General features: G+C 32.4%; 1 protein-coding gene across 4 annotated transcripts in view; it reads left to right on the top strand.

The window, feature by feature from the left end:
• LOC111058042 (cAMP-dependent protein kinase type II regulatory subunit) overlaps nucleotides 1–17889 on the top strand; it is a 32028-nt gene extending 14139 nt beyond the window's left edge. For 2 of the 4 annotated variants that reach the window (XM_022345541.2, XM_039422266.1), the window contains exons 5-8: nucleotides 2376–2565; nucleotides 4201–4428; nucleotides 8750–8852; nucleotides 9293–14866. In XM_022345541.2, coding sequence (XP_022201233.1) covers nucleotides 2376–2565; nucleotides 4201–4428; nucleotides 8750–8852; nucleotides 9293–9423 — 652 coding nt within the window. In that variant the 3' untranslated portion in view covers nucleotides 9424–14866. Of the gene's footprint in view, nucleotides 1–2375; nucleotides 2566–4200; nucleotides 4429–8749; nucleotides 8853–9292; nucleotides 14867–17648 lie in introns of those variants that run through there. The other 2 variants (XM_039422265.1, XM_039422263.1) reach the window with 2 other exon arrangements.
• The last annotated feature ends 2242 nt before the right edge of the window (nucleotides 17890–20131 follow it).

The raw sequence follows: 20131 nt of genomic DNA, 5'->3' as shown, positions 1-20131 counted from the left end.
CTGCATTATTATTTTTTATTCAACCTCAATTTTATTTATTTATTTATTCATTGGATAAAACAAATACATACCATATTCAGAAAAAAAGAAAGGCAATATCCCAAAACGTCTACTTCTTAATCCCCTCTTATAAATAATAATCCAATAATTATTTGCCTACATTCATTATGCACACCAGATCACTCATCGTGAAAATAGCAAATCGCAAGTAAAATATGTATAATACTTCTAGATAGTAATACTTCTAATCGGAAAACCATAAAACAAATTCAAAACTCACAGATTAAAAGTTTTGCGCCAAACATTTCCATGTTATCTCAAACTACTACAGCTGTTAGGTACCAGTTTTAAACTTTCAACGACGGGGTTAGTCATGAGATGGAGCTTATTACAGTATTTCCATCGGAAATCAATTTTGCTTTCTATATTTATAAAAGCGAAATGGCACTCACTCACTGACTGACTGGCTCACTCACTCACTCACTCGCAGAACTAAAAATCTACCGGACCAAAAACGTTCAAATTTGGTAGGTATGTTCAGTTGGCCCTTTAGAGGCGCACTAAGAAATCTTTTGGCAATATTTTAACTCTAAGGGTGGTTTTTAAGGGTTTAAAGTTCGTCTTTTAGCATGTATATTCTTCTTATTCCAATCTCTTAATTATAATAATTATTGAAAAATGTCCATACCATATGTTACCATAGAACTATAATCTAGAGAGAGTATCTCTTCGAAACAGTTGTTAACTGGTAACTAAATTAATAATTTTGTCAGGTTGGCATTAAGTTGAGTTGACTTTGTTAGGTTGGCACCAAGTTGAAGATTGAAATGCATTTTTCCAGTACCTCCTAAATACCAATTTATCCAGTTAGCCAAAATTAGCGTTTTCTCAGCTTTTCTGCGTTTCCTCGCCTTTTTCAATAATTGATGGAAATATATTTAAAAAATTCAGTACACAGGTTTAGCTGAGGTGGAAGAATTTTGTTCGCCAAAGATACGCCGATATAGTAACAGGTGTTTTTCGAGATCAAATTGACATAATACGTTCAAATTCGGTACAGAGGTTCCGCTGAGGTCTACATGCAGGCGAGCGAAGCGAGCCCGCTGATCTCATTTTTGGACAATCCAGTCGGGGTACAGAGGTTCCGCTGAGGTCTACATGCAGGCGAGCGAAGCGAGCCCGCTGATCTCATTTTTGGACGATCCAGTCAGGGGTCCAGGGGGCGGAGCCCCCTGGCTAGACGGATATGGCGAGCGAAGCGAGCCTGACGGCTAGTGTAGTATAAATAGCCTAGCCTACCTCTCGAGACTACAATTTTTTTACAATATATTTAACATGATATAGATTTACATTATTTGATTACTTGGTTGACTTGTTTTCAACTAGGGATATGTTTTGTTCATGCAGTGTCGCCTACTTTTCATGACATAAAACAAAAATTGTATTGTATAAATTAAACTTATCGATTCATATGAGAGTAATTGATTGTTTTGCAACAACTTTTTTTATTTGTATTCCATTGAAAATCACTATAGTTCATATAGTGTAGCCTTCTTTTCAGGACTAACCCCATAAAACTGGTACCTAGCTGTAGTAGCTCAAGTGAACATTGGAAATATTGATTGCTATTGGAGTATGTGATTGATTGAATATTGATCTGGTGTTCCATTCAAATTTATAAGAAAGCTCTACAATATTGTGGTTGGCCTCGCTGAATGAGTATGGCTGTTCGAGTCTCCTCAGATCGGTCTACTCCTAAATCACTCCACCAATCCATTCTTTTAGCATGAATGTGTGTGTGTGTGTGTGTGTGTGTGTGTGTGTGTGCGTGCTGCCCCCCCCCCTGTATGCGTGTGTGGGCTGTGTGGGTATTTATGTGTGTGTGTATGAGTGCGGAGTTAATTATTATATCGCATCATATTTTTTTCTCAGTTTCTATGTTATTTAAGCTATTTTTATAATTTAATTGTAGAATTATCAAGGGTTTTATTTAATCTTAATCATAAATAATAATAATAATATTCTAAGAACTCACGACTCACAAACAAACCTTAAGGTTCATGTGAGCGTAGTTTCAGTAATTGTGAACTTTACTTATTCTATTGAATGCTGTGTATAAATGTACATTGTATGCTTGTATTTTGTTGGAAATAAATAAATTCAATTCAATTCAATTTGCTTTAGCGGTTACAGGATTCCATTGTTTCTCGAATTGAAATTACTTTTGTTCTTGTAAGTACTGTCAAATACTGACAAATAATTGAAAGCAAAGATTTTAACCATTGAAAATATAGATTGATATTGAAGATGACAAAAATGTTGACCATTGATAATATAGATTGATAGATTGATATAGTTGATTGGTTTGTTGTCAGTGGTGAATTCGAGGCATACGTGCAGGACGACTCGGGTGAGCCGATGCTGATTCACACGTATCACGGCAAGGGCAGCTTTGGCGAGCTGGCTCTGCTCTACAACATGCCACGAGCCGCCTCCATCAAGGCCGCCTCTCAGGGCGCACTCTGGGCCATGGACCGCATCACTTTCAGGCGCATCGTGCTCAAGGTAACCCAACCCTACCTAACCGATAATAGATTATACAGGGTATTTCAGAAGTAGTGTCGAACATTTCAGGGTATTGTTCCTGGATGATAGGAGACTACAAATGTAGTATTTGAAGTGTCCAAAACTCAGCGGTTATCCTTATGGCTGCCATTTTGTTTTTTTCACTTCGGAATTTTTATCTCAACGAAATGTTGTATTGATTTGAAATTTGGCATGAATATTTATGCTATAAAGACTCAACTTTTCGATCTAAATTTTCAAAATGGCGGCCATTTTAAATTTTTGATTGAAAATTTCACGAAAACCGTTCACTTTACAGAAAATTTACAAGAGACAAAAAAGTTAACAAATTTTATAAACATTGCAAGGATATCTCATTTATTAAGATTTGTCAAAGAATAAAAGAGAAATTAATTATTTTCGTATTGCATGCATGACCACTTTTCACAATTTAAACATCAATATGACATTATTTTAATTCCAATTGTATTTAGGATGAAGCTTTGAAACACGGTATGGCTCCATATGGCCATCCAGCTGATTTTACAATGTTTTTCAGATGATCTTTTTTGTTCATGATCATGCATGCTGTACAATAATAATTTATTTCTCTGTTATTCTCTGACCAATCTTAATAAATGAGATATCCTTGAAATGTTGATAGCATTTGTTAACTTTTTTGTCTCCTGTAAATTTTTTGTAAAGTGAACGGTTTTCGTGAAATTTTCAATCAAAAATTTAAAATGACCGCCATTTTGAAAATTTAGATCGAAAAGTTTTTATTTTATTTTTTAAAGTTGAGTATTTATAGCATAAATAATATTCATGCCAAAATTCAGATCAATACAACATTTCGTCGTTGAGATAAAAATTCCTAAGTGAAAAAAACAAAATGGCAGCTATAAGGATAACCACTGAGTTTTGGACACTTGAAATACGACATTTGTAGTCTCCTATCATCCAGTAACAATACCCTTAAATGTTCGTCACTACTTCTGAAACACTCTGTATAAATAACTATATATAATATGGCACCTTGAGAAGCACTCAAACTGTTTGCGCGTGTAAACGCATGTCACCAATCGTACAGATTGAAAACTTATACCATTGGGAAAATATAGCATAAGAAGATGTCCCATGCTATAGGGCGTTTATGTTACAAGTTTCACTTTTTTTTTCAAGGAATAGTCGATTACTGTCGATTATTACTGTCATGGCCGTGTGAGAGTGTATGTACGGCACAATATGAGAGACTACCAGTTACATAGCTTCACGAATAACTACGTGCACTATTGGCTTGAACAAACAGTGAATAACAGTTGAAATTTGAAACATGAACGCTCTATAGCATAGGACATATTTATGAGATATCTTCTTATGCTTATACTATATTAAGATATAGCAAGATAGTCAATTTTAATTACATTTTTGTAGATTTATTGGTATTAAATTAAAAAAAAAGTTGAATTCAAGATGGCGGACCAAAATTTTGAAGCGACAAAGGTAGTTTTTTATACAAATAGGATCCCCAATGAGCATATCGTAAATTTCCCTTGTAACAAAAATATTAGGCTGTTTGCATAATTTTCACCAATCGTGTATAATTGAAGTTAATGAGTTGGTTGGTTGTGGCAGAGCGCGTTCCGCAAGCGCAAGATGTACGAGCAGCTGATCGATGTGGTGCCGATGCTGAAGACGCTGCAGAACTACGAGCGCATGAACCTGGCCGATGCCCTCATCCCCAAGGTCTACCAGGAGGGCGAGACCATCATCAAGCAGGGTGACTCAGCCGACGGCATGTACTTCGTCGAGTCCGGCACTGTCCGCATCACCATCATCGGCGACAACAATCAGGAGACCGAGGTAAGCTGCCTGCACACTCATGCCTGCATCTCATGCCGGCGCGCTGCACTCTCGCCGAGTTCGTACGAATGGATGGCTACTGTGCCACCGCTCTGTTCGGCGAGCGACTCGGCGAGGGTGTCGACAGCAGAAGCATCAAACTGTGCTGTACTGTATCAATTTTACAAAGATGCTTATAAATATAAATTATGAAATATGTAGACTCACTTCAATCGACATTATTCCATGTGAAATAACACTACATGTTATTAAATGAATATAATTTTATCGTCAAGAAACAATACATGTCATAAGCATCGTCAAACAAATTCACAAGTTGTACTATTAATGAACAAGCAATGCTTGGGAAAACTAAGGCGAAATTTATTCTGTTGCTTGAAAACATGGATTAAGCCTATGTAGCATGTAAACTATAATATTCCATTTGCAATTGACATTATTCATGTCAAATAACACTACATGAAATTAAATAAATGAATTGAATTTATTGTTAAGGAACAATACATGTCACAAACAACGTCAAAAATTCAAATGTTGTACTATTAATGAAAAAGCAATGCCTAGGGAAGCTAAGGCGAAATTCATCTTTAACATCTCGCAATTGATTTGTGATTGATGTGAACCGTATTGAATAAGTTTTAGAATATGAATCATTTATAGGGATTGATAATTTGGTAAATATTCACGCTGGAAGCTAATGAAATTACCTCCCTCAACACAAGTTGGAAAGCTGCAGAAACAGATCAAGTAGCTGCAGGCTCGTTTCCAATATTCCAGTGTAGGCTATATATCCAGTCTTCCAATGTGCGTGTATTTACAACTGACGCAGAATGGGATTTTGATCATGGATCTATATTTCAGATTAAATGAATTTCTTACAGCATTGAAATTAAGCAGATGAATTCAAAATGTAATAGATCACAAAGTCATGTAGTATTATAGTAAGAATACTAAAACAGTTATTGTGTTTATTGACCATCATGACTTTCAAATAACATCCTTGTTTTTAATCACATTAATTTAGTAAAATGTGTTCCTACTTAAATGTTATGAAATTCATACATTGTTCTTAAATTTACATGTTTTAAATATTTTTTAATCATCATGACATTCAAATAACATCCTTTTTTTTAATCTCAGTATTCATTAACTCAGTTATTTATGTTCCCACTTAGATGTTATGAATTCATATACTGCTCTGAAAAATTTTACATGTATTTGAATATGGTTTAATTTTCAAATAAACCTATTTTAAATCTAGACCTCAACGTTATACTCTGAAATTTTAATATGACTAGCTTTTTCATTTTACATGTATCATTGGTATTATATTCTCATCATATTTTGTTTAATTGATCATTATTTTGCATACAACGCTGCTGCTGTCTCGTGGTACTTAGGAACAAGTATGTGTGATTACTGACGGCGAGCATGACGTTTTGAGTAGCTTGACTGTGTGAACAATTTCACAGCAGCCTGACTGGACCTGGTTTAGTTGTGAAATCCTCCTCTCCCTTTCCCCTCTCTGCCAATCAACTTTTCTTCAATTTCTAAACTGTCCACCGTTTCTAATATTTGTAGTTCTCATTATTAGAACCTTTCAAGAGAGTTGTTACTATTCCACTTTCATCACAATTGATGAGAAGGGCATTAGAAAATGAAGTTGATAATTATACAATACAGTGATGACCAATGATCCTTTATTACCCTTGTAAAGTCACTTGGATATTCGTGAATTACTTATTTATTGTACGCTCATAATACCGAATAGGGCCTACCTCATTTGTACGTTGGTATCTGGCATATCAACGCTGAATTATACATTGATAAATTACTTCATAATTATTCAAAGCTCCTATCATCTTTACATTACATTCATTAATTCATATCATACCATCTTTTGAAACTATCTACAGTACCTTCATCTTCAGGCAGACCTCATGAGAAATTTCAGTTGACATTTCATAAGAATAATTGGTCCTTCAGAATTTTATAAAATCCTCTAAAGCTTTTGTGAAAAATCTCCTAGAATAATTTTATCCATGTTGAAGAAATATCTGCTGCCTTTCTGCTGAGGATAAATTATTTCATTCTGTAATAGGGCATAGAGTTATTGCATGCGAAAAAATGAGTCTGGACATCTTGCCAATCACTCAGTGGTTCTTGTATTACAGAAGTTCTATGATTAGAGGCCTTGCTTAAGTGAAGCACAAATGATAGTGAAATCTCACAAGTGACTCTTGTGTAGTTACCCTCCTAGCAGTGCACTGTAACACTACATAGCACGTTTCAAATCGAGAGAAATTCATCCAAAGCTATTATAGCTTCTATTGAAGATAACAATCCTCCATTATTCCATCATACATTTTTCTATTGATAGATAAGGACCAATAATATCAATGGGATAGATAATTCAATATTATGAGGGGTTAAACAAAAAATATTCTTTATACAACAAAACATTCTTATTAGAAATTGAATCTATTACTATTAGAAACAATCATCATGTATAACTGATTACATAGGAAAGGAATGATTACCATACAGTAAATCGTTCTGCTAAAGTTTTGTTTTGTTAAACTTACAACTGTCTTCCGTTTTTTCATCGCACAGTCACTGGCTACCTATTTTGTGATTGACCATTTGAAATGAGGTAATTGAAAATAATCTTGCCGCTGTAACAATAATGTATTCAATTGGTGTGTTTCTAGATGACTTGCAAATCCTTAGAAGAGTTGTAGGTAAATTAAATCTCCTTAGAAACGTTTATAGGTGGCTTGTATTTTTGTAGTAACAAACTAGATGAAGATGATCCCATAGATGCGTTGAATGTTGTTACTCTCCTAAAGCTACTAGTTCTTTTGATCTGACTGTCACTTGAATTGTCCTGGTTGATTCACTGCCCACCTAAACTAAAATTATGACAAATATGATTAACGTTCAACACAGTTTTATGAATAATAATCAAATTTGTTTTTTGTTTTCCTGAATTTGAATCAGTTAATACTAATTTTTATAAATGCGCTCGAATTGTTAGTGTGTTAGCGCATGTTTTACCGTATGAAACGTGTCGTTGTAATTTATATGAAAAACTGATCTTATTTTTCAAAGTATACATCAGTTAATGCGGTGATGGATTGATCTAAATCAATCATTGATGTCGATAATCATTTTATTGAGAAATCATTTTTCATGTCATCTCATTCTATTAAGCATCACAGCTCATATTTCATCTCATTATAATGAAGCCCGTACTATGTAACATATAGGTACAAACGTCTTCACTCAGGGTTTTTTCTTACAACTGTCTATAATTTACTGATGATTATGTCAAGGATTATGTCTTCACTCTTTTGTTTAATAAATAATACAAGAGTACTTCCTCATTTTTTTCAGTTCATATTGAATATGATTTGAATCAACTGTGGTTTAAATATTTACTGGAACTCTACGAACTACTTGCAGCTATAATTTAATTTCTATAATTTCATTTAGATAAGAAATTCATCATGAAAATAGTTTTTGCTATAGGCCTGCACTGTTAGTGCAATACTAAGCCTTGACCCAATCACATAATCAAACAATTTATCAGGTCATAGAGAGGAAATAATTTTCTCAGTTCCATCTCTGCGCCAAGCGTCAACTAGATCAACTCTCCTCCTTCAACCCTACTGTCTCGTATTAGAGTTTGAAATGAAATAGTTTTATAAAGTGAACTGTATCTTGCACTAGCTTTTCATTATTAATGCACTTGACTATAATGTGAGTGTGTAATCAATATGATTTAAATTATTATAGACTATAAAATTTAATATTAATAACATTTTATTCAGCTGTTGTGAGATACATTTCAAACTGTCATAAATGTCGACAGTCTGAAATGAATCTTAACAAAGATCAAAGAATTCAACTTTTTAGCTTCAAAAATCGATTATCTGATCAATTGAATGATTTTTTTTAGTTTAGGGAAGATTCCCATTAGGGACGAGTCAGTCGTTGCCAGAATTGTAAAGATTATTCTTTCAAGTGATTTATCATTTCACTGATTCCTATAATGTTAATTTATTATGTGAATTTAAGTAGATTGTTTTTGTAAAACGTATTTTTAATTTACTATTCATTCCAATAATAATCATCATTCTTATTGTGAATCATTGCAAATCCTAATAATGTATTACTATTCTACTAATTTTCATAATCTGACTCAAAAAAAGGCATCTATATTTGCGTTCATCTAATGAGTAATGTGGAAGATTATATTTTCCCATAGTCTTATCCCGCAGATTTTAATGTTGTTACTAATGGGTTGTATTATTTTCAGATAAAACGTATTACAAAAGGCAGTTACTTCGGAGAGTTGGCTTTGGTCACGCATAAGCCCAGAGCAGCCTCAGCCTACTCTGTTGGAGAAACAAAACTTGCTTGTAAGTTTGTTTACTGTTTTATGTACAGTAATAAACACCTTCTATAGTTTTTAGTGTTCACAAAGTGACTTACAGTGAAGTGCATATTGCATGACCTATTTGATTTATTTATTGAAATCAGGAATAAGAGAAGTTCTAGACTTTGACTATCTTTTCTTGTGCTTCATAAAAAAAAGATTAGTAATATTGTTGTTTTTATCGACTATTTATACATATTTTGATTTAACATTTTCAATTGCAGTTTAATATTTAAAAATCTCCACTTCTAAGGATCATGGTGTTTGTTTATTTCAATTACCAAGCTTCAAAATTCAGAACAGTTTTTGGTTTTCCAAGTGAGATGATTAAATAATTGGAATGGCTTCTTAATCTCTTTCAGACTATTTCTGTTTAAATTGGAAATTGTATTTATGTTGATTGGATATTTGCTTTGGTTGCAGTTCTAGAAGTGGATGCTTTCGAACGTCTGCTGGGCCCGTGCATGGACATCATGAAGCGCAACATTGATGACTACGAGACTCAGCTGGTGAAAATATTCGGTTCAAAGCAGAACATTTCCGATGTACGATGAAAGCCTTGCTACTACAATCTGTAGTTTGTTGACACTGTACGTATTTACCTCCTTCCTAACCACTCAATAACATTATACGAGCTTAAAATATGATTTCACATACAACCTTGAACAAAATTGAAGATTTACGTCAAATCATTATGTTTTCTCTCGGAACAATTCAAGCTCTTTGTGAAGCTGCTATTTTCTATTTGCAACGACCAGTATTAAGATGAATTGAATAAATTATTTTCTCAACCACTCTCATCAATTTTATTTATTTGTAGATTTGAACTATTTTAAATCATCGAATGAAAGCTGGTCGTTTTACCATTGTGTTGTGGTTGCTTCCCCATGGTAAGTCATAGTACCATTCAATATTCAACTAACATGTATTCAAAATACCCAAAATTTGATATGATCTGGAGATCAGTCTGTTGGAGTATTTTGGATTATTATTATTTAAAAAATGGTAATAAAATTGAGATGGGTGTCGTCTGATCCTGGTTGTAGTAAATAATGTGTGTGTGTACGTGTAAAATCGATAATAGTTATAAGTACATGTTTATCAAACAAAAATCTGTTATTTAATGTCCCTAAAATGAAAAGGCTAAGATACGTTCAAATGAAAACTATTAATGAATTACTGTTTGAAGATACGTTTTAGTTGAAGATCAGAACAATTTTGTTTCTTAATGAGTTGTTGAAAGAAATGTAGCCTGATTTCTATAACTAATATTGACTTCGCATTCAAAATAAATAACATTATTTATTTTTTAAATGAATATAGAACTAGTGGCTTTCGGATTTTATTCGAAATAGATGCTTATATTTAGATTGATTATATTTCTTTTAAAATACCTGGATGGAAATATTTTGGATTCTTGTGCAATATCTGAACTATCCGTTTAGAAGACAATCAGAAAAATACTTAATGTCCTTGATAGATTACCAAATTAGACAACTTAAATGAAGGGTATTTATGATTCCATCACAGTTAAATAAGTGGAGCTTGAGACGAAAAACGTTGATCTATGTTGAAACCTCCTATTAGTTTGTAGTCTATGCATACATTTTTGCTTGCATTGCGAAAAAATTCATCAAAACAAGTTTTGGGAAGATACCTTTCTTACCGAAGAAAGTTATAAGGAAAGTAACTAATATTAAAGATATTTTCTATTAAGAACTTGAAAACTTAATGATTTTTTAGTTTTAATCGGCTCCCTAGTAACTATATAGTGGATGTATTTTATCAGATCTTACTAAAATAAGGTCTGGATTCCCCTTTAAATCTTCTAATGCTTGAGCAAGTGTAGCTCCAATATATTTTGAAACTCCACATACTGTAGTACTTTGAAATTGAATCGGAATTTGTTGAGTAAATTCGATCCTTGGGGCTGCTTTGTTCTCTAATAGTGCTACGAAATTGATGTCAAGTCAAGTAATAAATGGCTTTTCACTCATCAATCTAATAAATAATTAACCTTTATGTGTTCGCTTGTTAATTGTTGTTGGACCATTAGCATAATATATTCAAAATGCCATATAGTAATAATATAAATGAATGTGTTGATTGTCCTCTTTTAGTACAATTCAGAATAGTTATTGCTAGTATTATTGATGAACGACTGTATTGAAATCTTCGTATGATATTTTATGCTGATGATGAAACTTTTCTAAAGCTGCTTAAACTTTGACCAAATTTCTTATCAATAACCTTCTACTTTACTCATTTTCTCTTTTCTATTATTCTCGGTAGTTTTTAACAGCAGCACATTTCACGCACACTCAATTTTTCAAAGCACATTAAACAGCCGGAACATTTTTTATTATTACGCACCGACTTATTTGCTTCATTTCTCAAGTCATTCTGTTGACCCAGGTTTTGTATTGCTTCTTAATCAATACGGCACTGCCTTATAATATGATCAATTGTAATTGGAATAATATAATTTCTAACTTGCTTAAGTACTACTGTGATACGGCCAATTAGTTATTTTAATACACTTAACAGCAAACTGGCGACCAATTGAATTTATTACATTAATTATTATTGTAAATTTCGTAATAAATTTGAGAGTTAAAATCTTTATAAAGTTTCATTAGCAGTAAGAGCAGAAGAATATATTTATATATTTATAATCTGAAGTCAATAATCATATATTTATTAATGTAATAATTATTATTATTCCTTGTTTGCTTTTTTAATTTTAAGCTTTGCAACTCTTTCATTGTAAAGTTGTGTTATTAAGTCCATCACTATCAATTTACAAATTTACTTAATATATTATGCTTTTTAATCGAATGATAAAATAGCTTATTAGATTTCCAACTCTTGTTGAAATAAATCTTGATTTTAAAGCTGCGACGATAGCTGTACCTATTCCTGAAATACAAAGCAATGGAATAACATGTTGAATCATGTTATTACTAAGCAAAACCAATGCGCAGTAATATTGTAAACAATAATAAATACTGTTTTTCGCAAGAGAAAGAAAATAAATTTCATACTTCATTGAAGAAGTTTTGGGCAATTGCCTGTTTTTCTTTTCCGATTATTGTATTGATTGTGCTAACCTAATAAATAAATAAAAACAGAATCTGTCATCACTAATCCAATACATTTATAAGATAGGAAAATATATTTCCAAGTAAGAAAAACCTTACTTTTAAATGTTAATAATACATTTCAATATTGTCAATTTATATTAATTTACATTAAAATACAGTGCATAAGAGTGATCTAATAATTCTCAATGTATTTTTTCAATTGTTACTCTGTAGGGCATGAGTTTTTATCGTCAGATCTATTTTATGCAGAAAAAAATTGAGAAATTGATTGTGCGCATTTACTGTATACAATATTATATAATATTGAGTAATTCTTGCTATTAGATTTGTTTAAAATGTTCAAAAACTGGCGATTATACTTAATCATCATTATTGTTTACCATTTACAATCTTCTATACAAGTTGCTGAAACACAAAATTCAAAAATATTCTCGAGTAAATAATTTTTGCTAAGGTATTAATTATGTTTGTTTAACTACTGTGAAAAATATTCAAATTCTTTCACATTGAAGCTAATGGGCTGCTTATGTTTACTTATTTCTTATCTGGAAGTGTTCACGACACAAAGAACTTCGTCTTTGACTTCTTTATCGCTTAGAGCTAGACTAATCATAAATTTGTCTAGCGATATTCTTAACTGGGAGAAAACCATGTGCTAGTACATTTACATTGGATTTTCTCAACCTTCATTAGGGAAACCACTCGAAAATTCGAATTCAAGCTCTGACAATTTGACATTACAAATAATTTGGTATTGGTCGATCTTTGTTCGAGAATAGTTGTAAATTTTGAAGTCAAAGAAGTCTTGGTCAAAGCAAGTTTCTAAATGAAGCAATACTAATCTGCAAACTATCGTAATCCTAGATGTCAAAAATTCTGAATATCTTGATATTGTCTGTCCCAAATTCCATTACGTATTTGTGTAAGTGTTACATTATTAATGTTACGTGAAACTGTGTAAAGGACTATTTGATATATTGTAGTGGAGAAAAGTATATATTTTGTTTTTATAGTAGTCTTGCATTATCCTTTACAAGTAAACTGATGATATTGATAGTTGATTGTTGTTACTTTTAAAAATGTTGATCATGAAATTTTTATAAAACTATGTAATAGGACATGTATACTGCCAAATTGTTTAAATCATTTCAAACATTCATCGGAAACTCCTATAATAATAAATTTGAAGATACAGTCATAATTGGCAAGTTTATGTTGATAAAAATCAAGTACTTTTTCATTCATCTACTGTATCCATATATTTTTATGTTAACGCTCATAATTGGAAATTTAATAAGTCAACTAAGTTTTCATTCGTCTTCTGTGCCTACCATAACTTTGTCGATTCTCCAACTCTTGTAAGTCCTCGGTTAGAGACAGCCTATTTTTGGAAATGTTTTCCAATCATTAATGTACTCTTCTTGTAATACATTATTGAAAATTTTCTTGTAAACATAATTCATCCTTGCGTGCAATATTTCACTCATCAAATCGAATAATTCTTATTTAGTGCTTGGTTCATGTTTTTAGACATTACTAAATAACTGGAAAAGATTGATAGTATCATCTTTCAATAGAATAACTTATACTTCTTTACACTTTCAATTTTACTGTGCTCCTTTCAATTCATTTATTTTTAATAATTTATGTCTTCCTCCCTTTATCGTGTCCAAGCTTCAATAGTATCAACTGACATTTTTTTACATTGTTCATTATTTAAATCTATAAAATTATTAGCTACACTTGATCCAATTCTACTTGAATGTCTTCAAGCAATGTAAATTAATTTTCTCTGTTTAGTCTTCAGATAATACACTTCATAAACGGTTCTTGTTTAAACTAATTTCTCCAAAATTATTTTGAATTTCCTCAACCTTATGTTGAACTTTTTACATATTGTAACGAGTACAGGTGAAGATGGTAGTGATAAGAATTTCACTTCGTGATTATACATTTTTCGCTCCTTTACCTTGAATTGAAATATGAATGATAGTATAATGGGGTATTCAATTATCAATAGTCTACTATGTGATGTATTTACCGATGATACAACTGTTCGTAATCTTCCTCTTTGCTTTCTTAATATCAAAACTTACAGTTACTTCTGTTTTTTGTTGCTAAACGCACATTCAAGTTGAAGCAGGAATTTAATTTTTTTTAGTTATTAAGGCTCGAAAGTGTTGATTGCTTAGTTGGAACATATCATGGATTGGCTTTAATATGTCGGATTGTTGATGAGATGCTTTAAACTTTTCCAGATTATATTTATTTAGTTCTCAAGAAACCTTAAACCTCTGAAAACCGTTTCAAGTTTACATATTTGAAACGGTTTCAATCTTAATGTATTGGAGCATTGTTTTGTTGTTATATTATGTTAACTTCATTTGTTGAATCTCCAAAGTTTGTTATAGATTTATTTATATTTTAATTGGTGTCTTGTTATTTAAATTCAATAGTTTATTGTTATTTATTAATCCTATCATTTCAGTTGTAAAATATTGTATATAGTCATCTAATTTTCTCATTAAACATTTCATTTATTTATTTTAAATATGTTACCTGCTGTACCTTAAAATAATTGGTGAATCATGTACAATTACTATGAGATAGTTCTGTCATCAAACATGCTATTTGATGATGTCATTGTGAGTTCTATCTATTAAAATACAGATATTTACTATTGAAGAGTATTAACAGACCAAAAGTATTATTAATGGATACTGATAATGTACTAATTTGTACTGATACTTTACTAATCAGAGTACTGATACTTCACACTGCATACCGTTACTGTCGGTTTTGTATTGTCAAATCTTAATTTGAATGGAAAAATAAATTTATGTATTAATACTTTGTGTAGAATCACATTCCAATAAAAAATGACTTACTATCATTGTGAGTATTTAGTTATGTTAAAACCAATTGTCCGATTTTCGAAAGTGCTGAATGCGGGCCTATTAAATAGAAATTCAGATTAGCTAAAAAAAAGAGGTAAACTGTATTGTTTCTTCGTCGATTACTCAGCAGCTTTCGATTCTATTGATAGGAAAGCATTATTTTACAAACTAAGTTGTTTAGGATTATCAACCAAAATGTTAAATATTATTAAAGCAGTTTAGGATTATCAACCAAAATGTTAAATATTATTAAAGCATTAAATGATAATTCAAGTACTTCAGCTGGCGTCTGGTGCTCTGAGGGGCTGACTCAAAGTTTTGAGACTAGGTCAGGCTTAAGACAGGGTTGTTTATTGAGTCCGTTGCTTTTTTTCACTTTTTATGAATGACTTCCATGATGAGCTGGTGGGAGGGTTGTTAATCTCAGGTATGAAGATTCGAGTGTTGCTATATGCGGATGATATTGCCATATTATCGGATTCTCCAACTGGCCTCCAATATTTGATAAATAATCTGGAACGATATTGCGAAATGTGGAACTTGAAGGTCAATCTGAATAAATAAAAAATAATGGCTTTCAGAAACGGAGGAAAATTGAGCAGGTACGAAAAATGGTTCTACAAGGGAGAGAGAATCGAATGCATGAAGGAATATAAATATTTGGGGGTAGTTCTGACACCCACCCTTAGTTTTGAAAAGCATCTGAGTGATAAACTGTCTAAAGCAAAATTAGGTATGAATCTGGCTTGGGGAGGAATGCTGAATGGTAATGGGGTCGACTTTTCTTCTAAATGTAAATTGTTTAAGTCATACGCTAGTACATTTTTATGTTATGGGGCTCAAATATGGGGTTGTAAACAGTACGAAAATATTGAAAAACTGCAGCGCTTCATCAAAAAAGTGTTTGCTCTACCCATAAATACGCCCAATTATATGCTCTTCATCGAAACAGGACTAACTCCTCTCTTTGAATACTGCCTCAGGTTGCAAATCATGAAAATGGAAGATGAAAGACTACCAAAAATTTTAGCTCAGCAAGCAATAAGAGATAAGTGCTTTTGGTTCAGGGAGTGGAGGGTCGTTTGTGATAGGGTAAACTTAAATATGAATCTTTCTTTGGAGAATGTGATAAGTTGGAGAGAGTCTTTCCAAAGCTTACTGTCTGTTCTGCAAATGTTTCACAGAAATAAATTTATAAGTGAAGCACGAGCGGGACGGTTTCATGCGTTGTAAAGGACTCTCGACTTTGAGCTGAGTGACAAGAAATAAATTGGAAAGGACACCCAAATGTGGGCTATCAGGTGGATTTTCAAGGCAAGGGGTGAGCTAATCCATTTGAACTATAAACCTTGGGTAGCTAATAGGAACTATATTTGCTCGATGTGCAATCTGAAGGAGGCTGAGGATGTATTCCATTTCATTGCTCGATGCCCTTGTTTGAAGGAATGGTTTGGTGTTGTTGAACAATCAAGGGAAGAGTTTACTATGTACATGAACGGCAAAGATTGGAAGAAACTAGCCTCTTACTGTAGAGAAGTCTGGAATTACAGACATGCTCTCACCCAAGAATTTAATTGGTAGAGGCTACATTGGCTACTTTGTCGAGGCACTCACTACTTGATTTTTGGTATCACTTATAATTGTCATTTTCTGCTCTCTTTAGCATTCTGTTTATTTTAGTTCAAGCCTTGTTTTATTTTTGAGTTTGTTTCAATTTGAGGATTCAATCTTTCTCATTGTATATTCACTCACGTTACTGACTAGATAATTACACTATACATTATATTGCTTACTGTGTTACTACTTGATTCATCATTTCGTATAATTTTTGTATTTTACTATACACTTGGAGGATCATATTTATGTATTTTCCACAATCGCATGTTTTTCCGGCTTTACGGCTGGCGATCGTGTGATCAAGCCGTAAATGTGTGTTTAATTATTGTGTATTTATAGTTTAATGGAGAATAAAAGCATTTTTCTATTCTATAGAAATTCAGAAATCTCATGATAAAGTATTGAGCTGTATTAATTCAACTGTTTACTCGATGGTCTATTTCTATCAGTTGGGCTTGTTGATAGTTAATTTTCCGAATAAAAGAGTATTGTAGCTTGCACCAGCTCAAAAAGTGATTCAGTTAATCGTATTAACAATGCAAACAGATGCTACTAACAATGCCACTTCTGTTTGCATTGCATCTTAGGAGTGGCGTGCAAGTGGCAAAAAGTCAGTGTTGTGTAGTACCAATTTATTGTATCGCTGTTTCTACTGTAGACTGAAAACTGCTGTCTTCTTTTCAACTTCAATTATGATTTTTAAGAGATTTTATCTACTCGAGTCGAATTTATCGATTCTATTGCATATAATGGGACTGTGATGTTCACTCTAAACTGTGAGCATTCTTTATAAATAATACCATATCAATACTTCGCTTTCAACCAATGCTGAATACCAATGAATATCACTATTAAAGATTAACACTTGACTTGAGAGCATTTTAGATAATGCAATGCGTATTACTATAGTGTACGTGAGAAGAATCAGGTAGATATGTATCGGCCTACTCTGACAATGTCCTAGTCAATCGGGTAATGCAATCTTAGAATTGATGGCGTAGAATTGAATCTTAGTTAAGTGGCATCGAATTGAATCTGTTGGTCGACGCGTCCGAAATAGCCTATTACTTCAAGTGTTATACAGCCTATATCAAGACTTGTTCCTACAGATTGAGTTAAGTTAACCTTGGCAATGAAAATAGGTTTGCTTTTTTACGGCAGGCGGCCGCCTTCTCCGGGCCAATGCCACCTGGCTGCAAACAAACGAGTTTTTCAGCTGATCACGCGACCACTAAATGAAGATCCGAAGCTGGGTGCACACGAATAATGCGATTTATGTGGAGGAACTGATTTATACTCCAACAATAATAACTCATGTCATGCGGATTACCATTTTTAATGTGGATACTGTATGATAAATTGACTGGAAGTCCTGATTTCAAGAATAAATTTATTTTCCGTGAAGCCTTACAAAAATTTGTCCTGACCTCAAGAAGAAATTATTTGAACATAGAAATTAACACAAGCTAATAATATTATACTAAAAATCCTGGCAATCAATAGATTACTTTTTAAGTAATAATGGAGAAATCGAATCAAAATCAGTTTTGTTAATTCTCATCAACTAATGTAATTATTTTTTTCATGGAGTTGAAGGTATCTGTATATTAATATTGATTTTTCTATGAATGATAAATAATTATTATCCAGAGTATAGCTATCAATTTATTTCTGGCTAAGGAAATTTCTTGAAAAGTTATAAACAAAGTCTTGCCCACTAAGCTTGAATAAGTTACCAACAAGCTTTATCAACAATCAAATTTGTTTTTTATTTAACCATTGTTGTACAAGTTAATCGTATCATATAGTGTATCGTCAAAATACTAAAGCAATAAAAACATAATGTAATACAGTAGGCTACTGTTGGCTACAGTAGGCTATCTTGAACATCAAGGAATCAAGTATATTAATAATAGTATAATAATTGGTAAGTTTCCTTATACTATTAAGTTTTATTATAAAAAGTTCGTCAACTCTGTAAAATGCCCCTTTTACCAAAAAAGGAATGACATCCATTTTGATACATCTGCGGGTTTCATCCTTTATTACAGATGGCAGTTGATCGAATGAAGAGCTTGGCTCCCATATAACTCAGCTTCTCAATCAAAAAGCCTTAACCTGTGTGAGACAACACACAAATTCCCCTTATTGCCTCTAGTGTTGTATTGGCGAACCTAATTTTGCTGTATTGGCCTAACCTTTAATTTTGCTGTAAATTCTACGATATAGTTGAGAGTTGAGCATTACATCATGATAAAAAATGTAGTCCTTATAAGTACGAGCAGCCTACTTCAGGAAATGTAACTAGTATCCTATTCTTTTCAATTATTGCACTAAATGAGTTGTTCAACTTGGAAGGATAATTGTCACAAAATGAGATAAACGCACGATAGGTTCACTTGCAACTGAATAATAATTATTGTTTACGTTTGTCAGTTTTTGCATTCTGTGATAATTGTTTCTGCGTAAACATAGTAGTAGACGTTGAATTGAAATGTGTCACAGTCATACAACGTCATTTGATCTTTGAAAAAATATTTAATCAATATTAGGATTGAATGGTAATTAGGCTAGTATATTTTCACACTCTGAAACAAAATAAAAACTTTCTTTAGAGAAACAAAATAATATATCTCCTATATTATAATCTTTTGTTGAATAATCAGCTCCACATTGTTTTTGAAACATGGATTTTCTTTAAAGAATGCATGCAAAGTACCTTGAATTGTAATTTATTCAGTAGAACCTAAAGAAACTATAGCAGAATAATATTAAATTCTTTAGTTACTGACCAGCCATTCGCCACGGTTACTGAAACGCTATTCATTCATTCATAATATTATTCTCTTTCTGTTGAGAAAATAATTACGTTTCCTATGAAAATCCTTCATTTGTGAGAAAAAACTGACAATGACTTCCTTGACGGTGGCTGTGAAGCAATCGAACCAAAAATCAATATAGTCCAGTTAATATAGACATAAAAAAGGGGCGTGCTTGCAATTTATATTGTAGTTCTGATTTTTTTATATATTATTTGGGTACATAAGAGAAGTCCAGAACCAATTTCTTCATGCAAAATTTCCTTGTGCTAGATACAGAGTGGCCCAAAAACCTCGTATTTTCGGCTCATTTTTCAGTTTTCAGCTATTTCTGCCAAATCTCGTGATCGGACAGAAACATTATTTGCTCTCGCCTTTTTTCTAGATTATGAAATTCTGAATAAAATGACATCATTCGGAACTCATCTCCAATGAGTACTGAGTTATGATTTTTCAAAAATGAGTGAAATTTGAAGAAAAAAAATCAATTTTGATGAATTTTGGTTTTTGATCAACAATATCTTCCGATTGTTACTATTTAGATGTATGATTCAAAATCCCTCTGGGCGTATTTTTGTGCTCTACAATCTGAGATCAGGTAGAGCGCTCTATCTCATATAGATTTCCAGGTACACCTGACAACAATGCTCCTTGTATTGTGAAAATACTCAATTTTCAGCTTCAACCATCATCACCAACTACATAGTCTTCACATTAGCTGTGCAAAGGCTAAAAAACTTTCTACTGGTGAAATTTTTCAAAGTTTTTCGATTTGTATACTATCAAGCTATCATAATGAAAAAGTTTTCTCAGAAAAATCAATTT

Source organism: Nilaparvata lugens, chromosome 2 (genome assembly GCF_014356525.2).
Source record: "Nilaparvata lugens isolate BPH chromosome 2, ASM1435652v1, whole genome shotgun sequence".
NCBI classification, from domain to species: domain Eukaryota; kingdom Metazoa; phylum Arthropoda; class Insecta; order Hemiptera; family Delphacidae; genus Nilaparvata; species Nilaparvata lugens.
The sequence above is the reverse complement of the archived record's forward strand: the minus strand, read 5'-3'. Positions and strand labels throughout refer to the sequence as shown.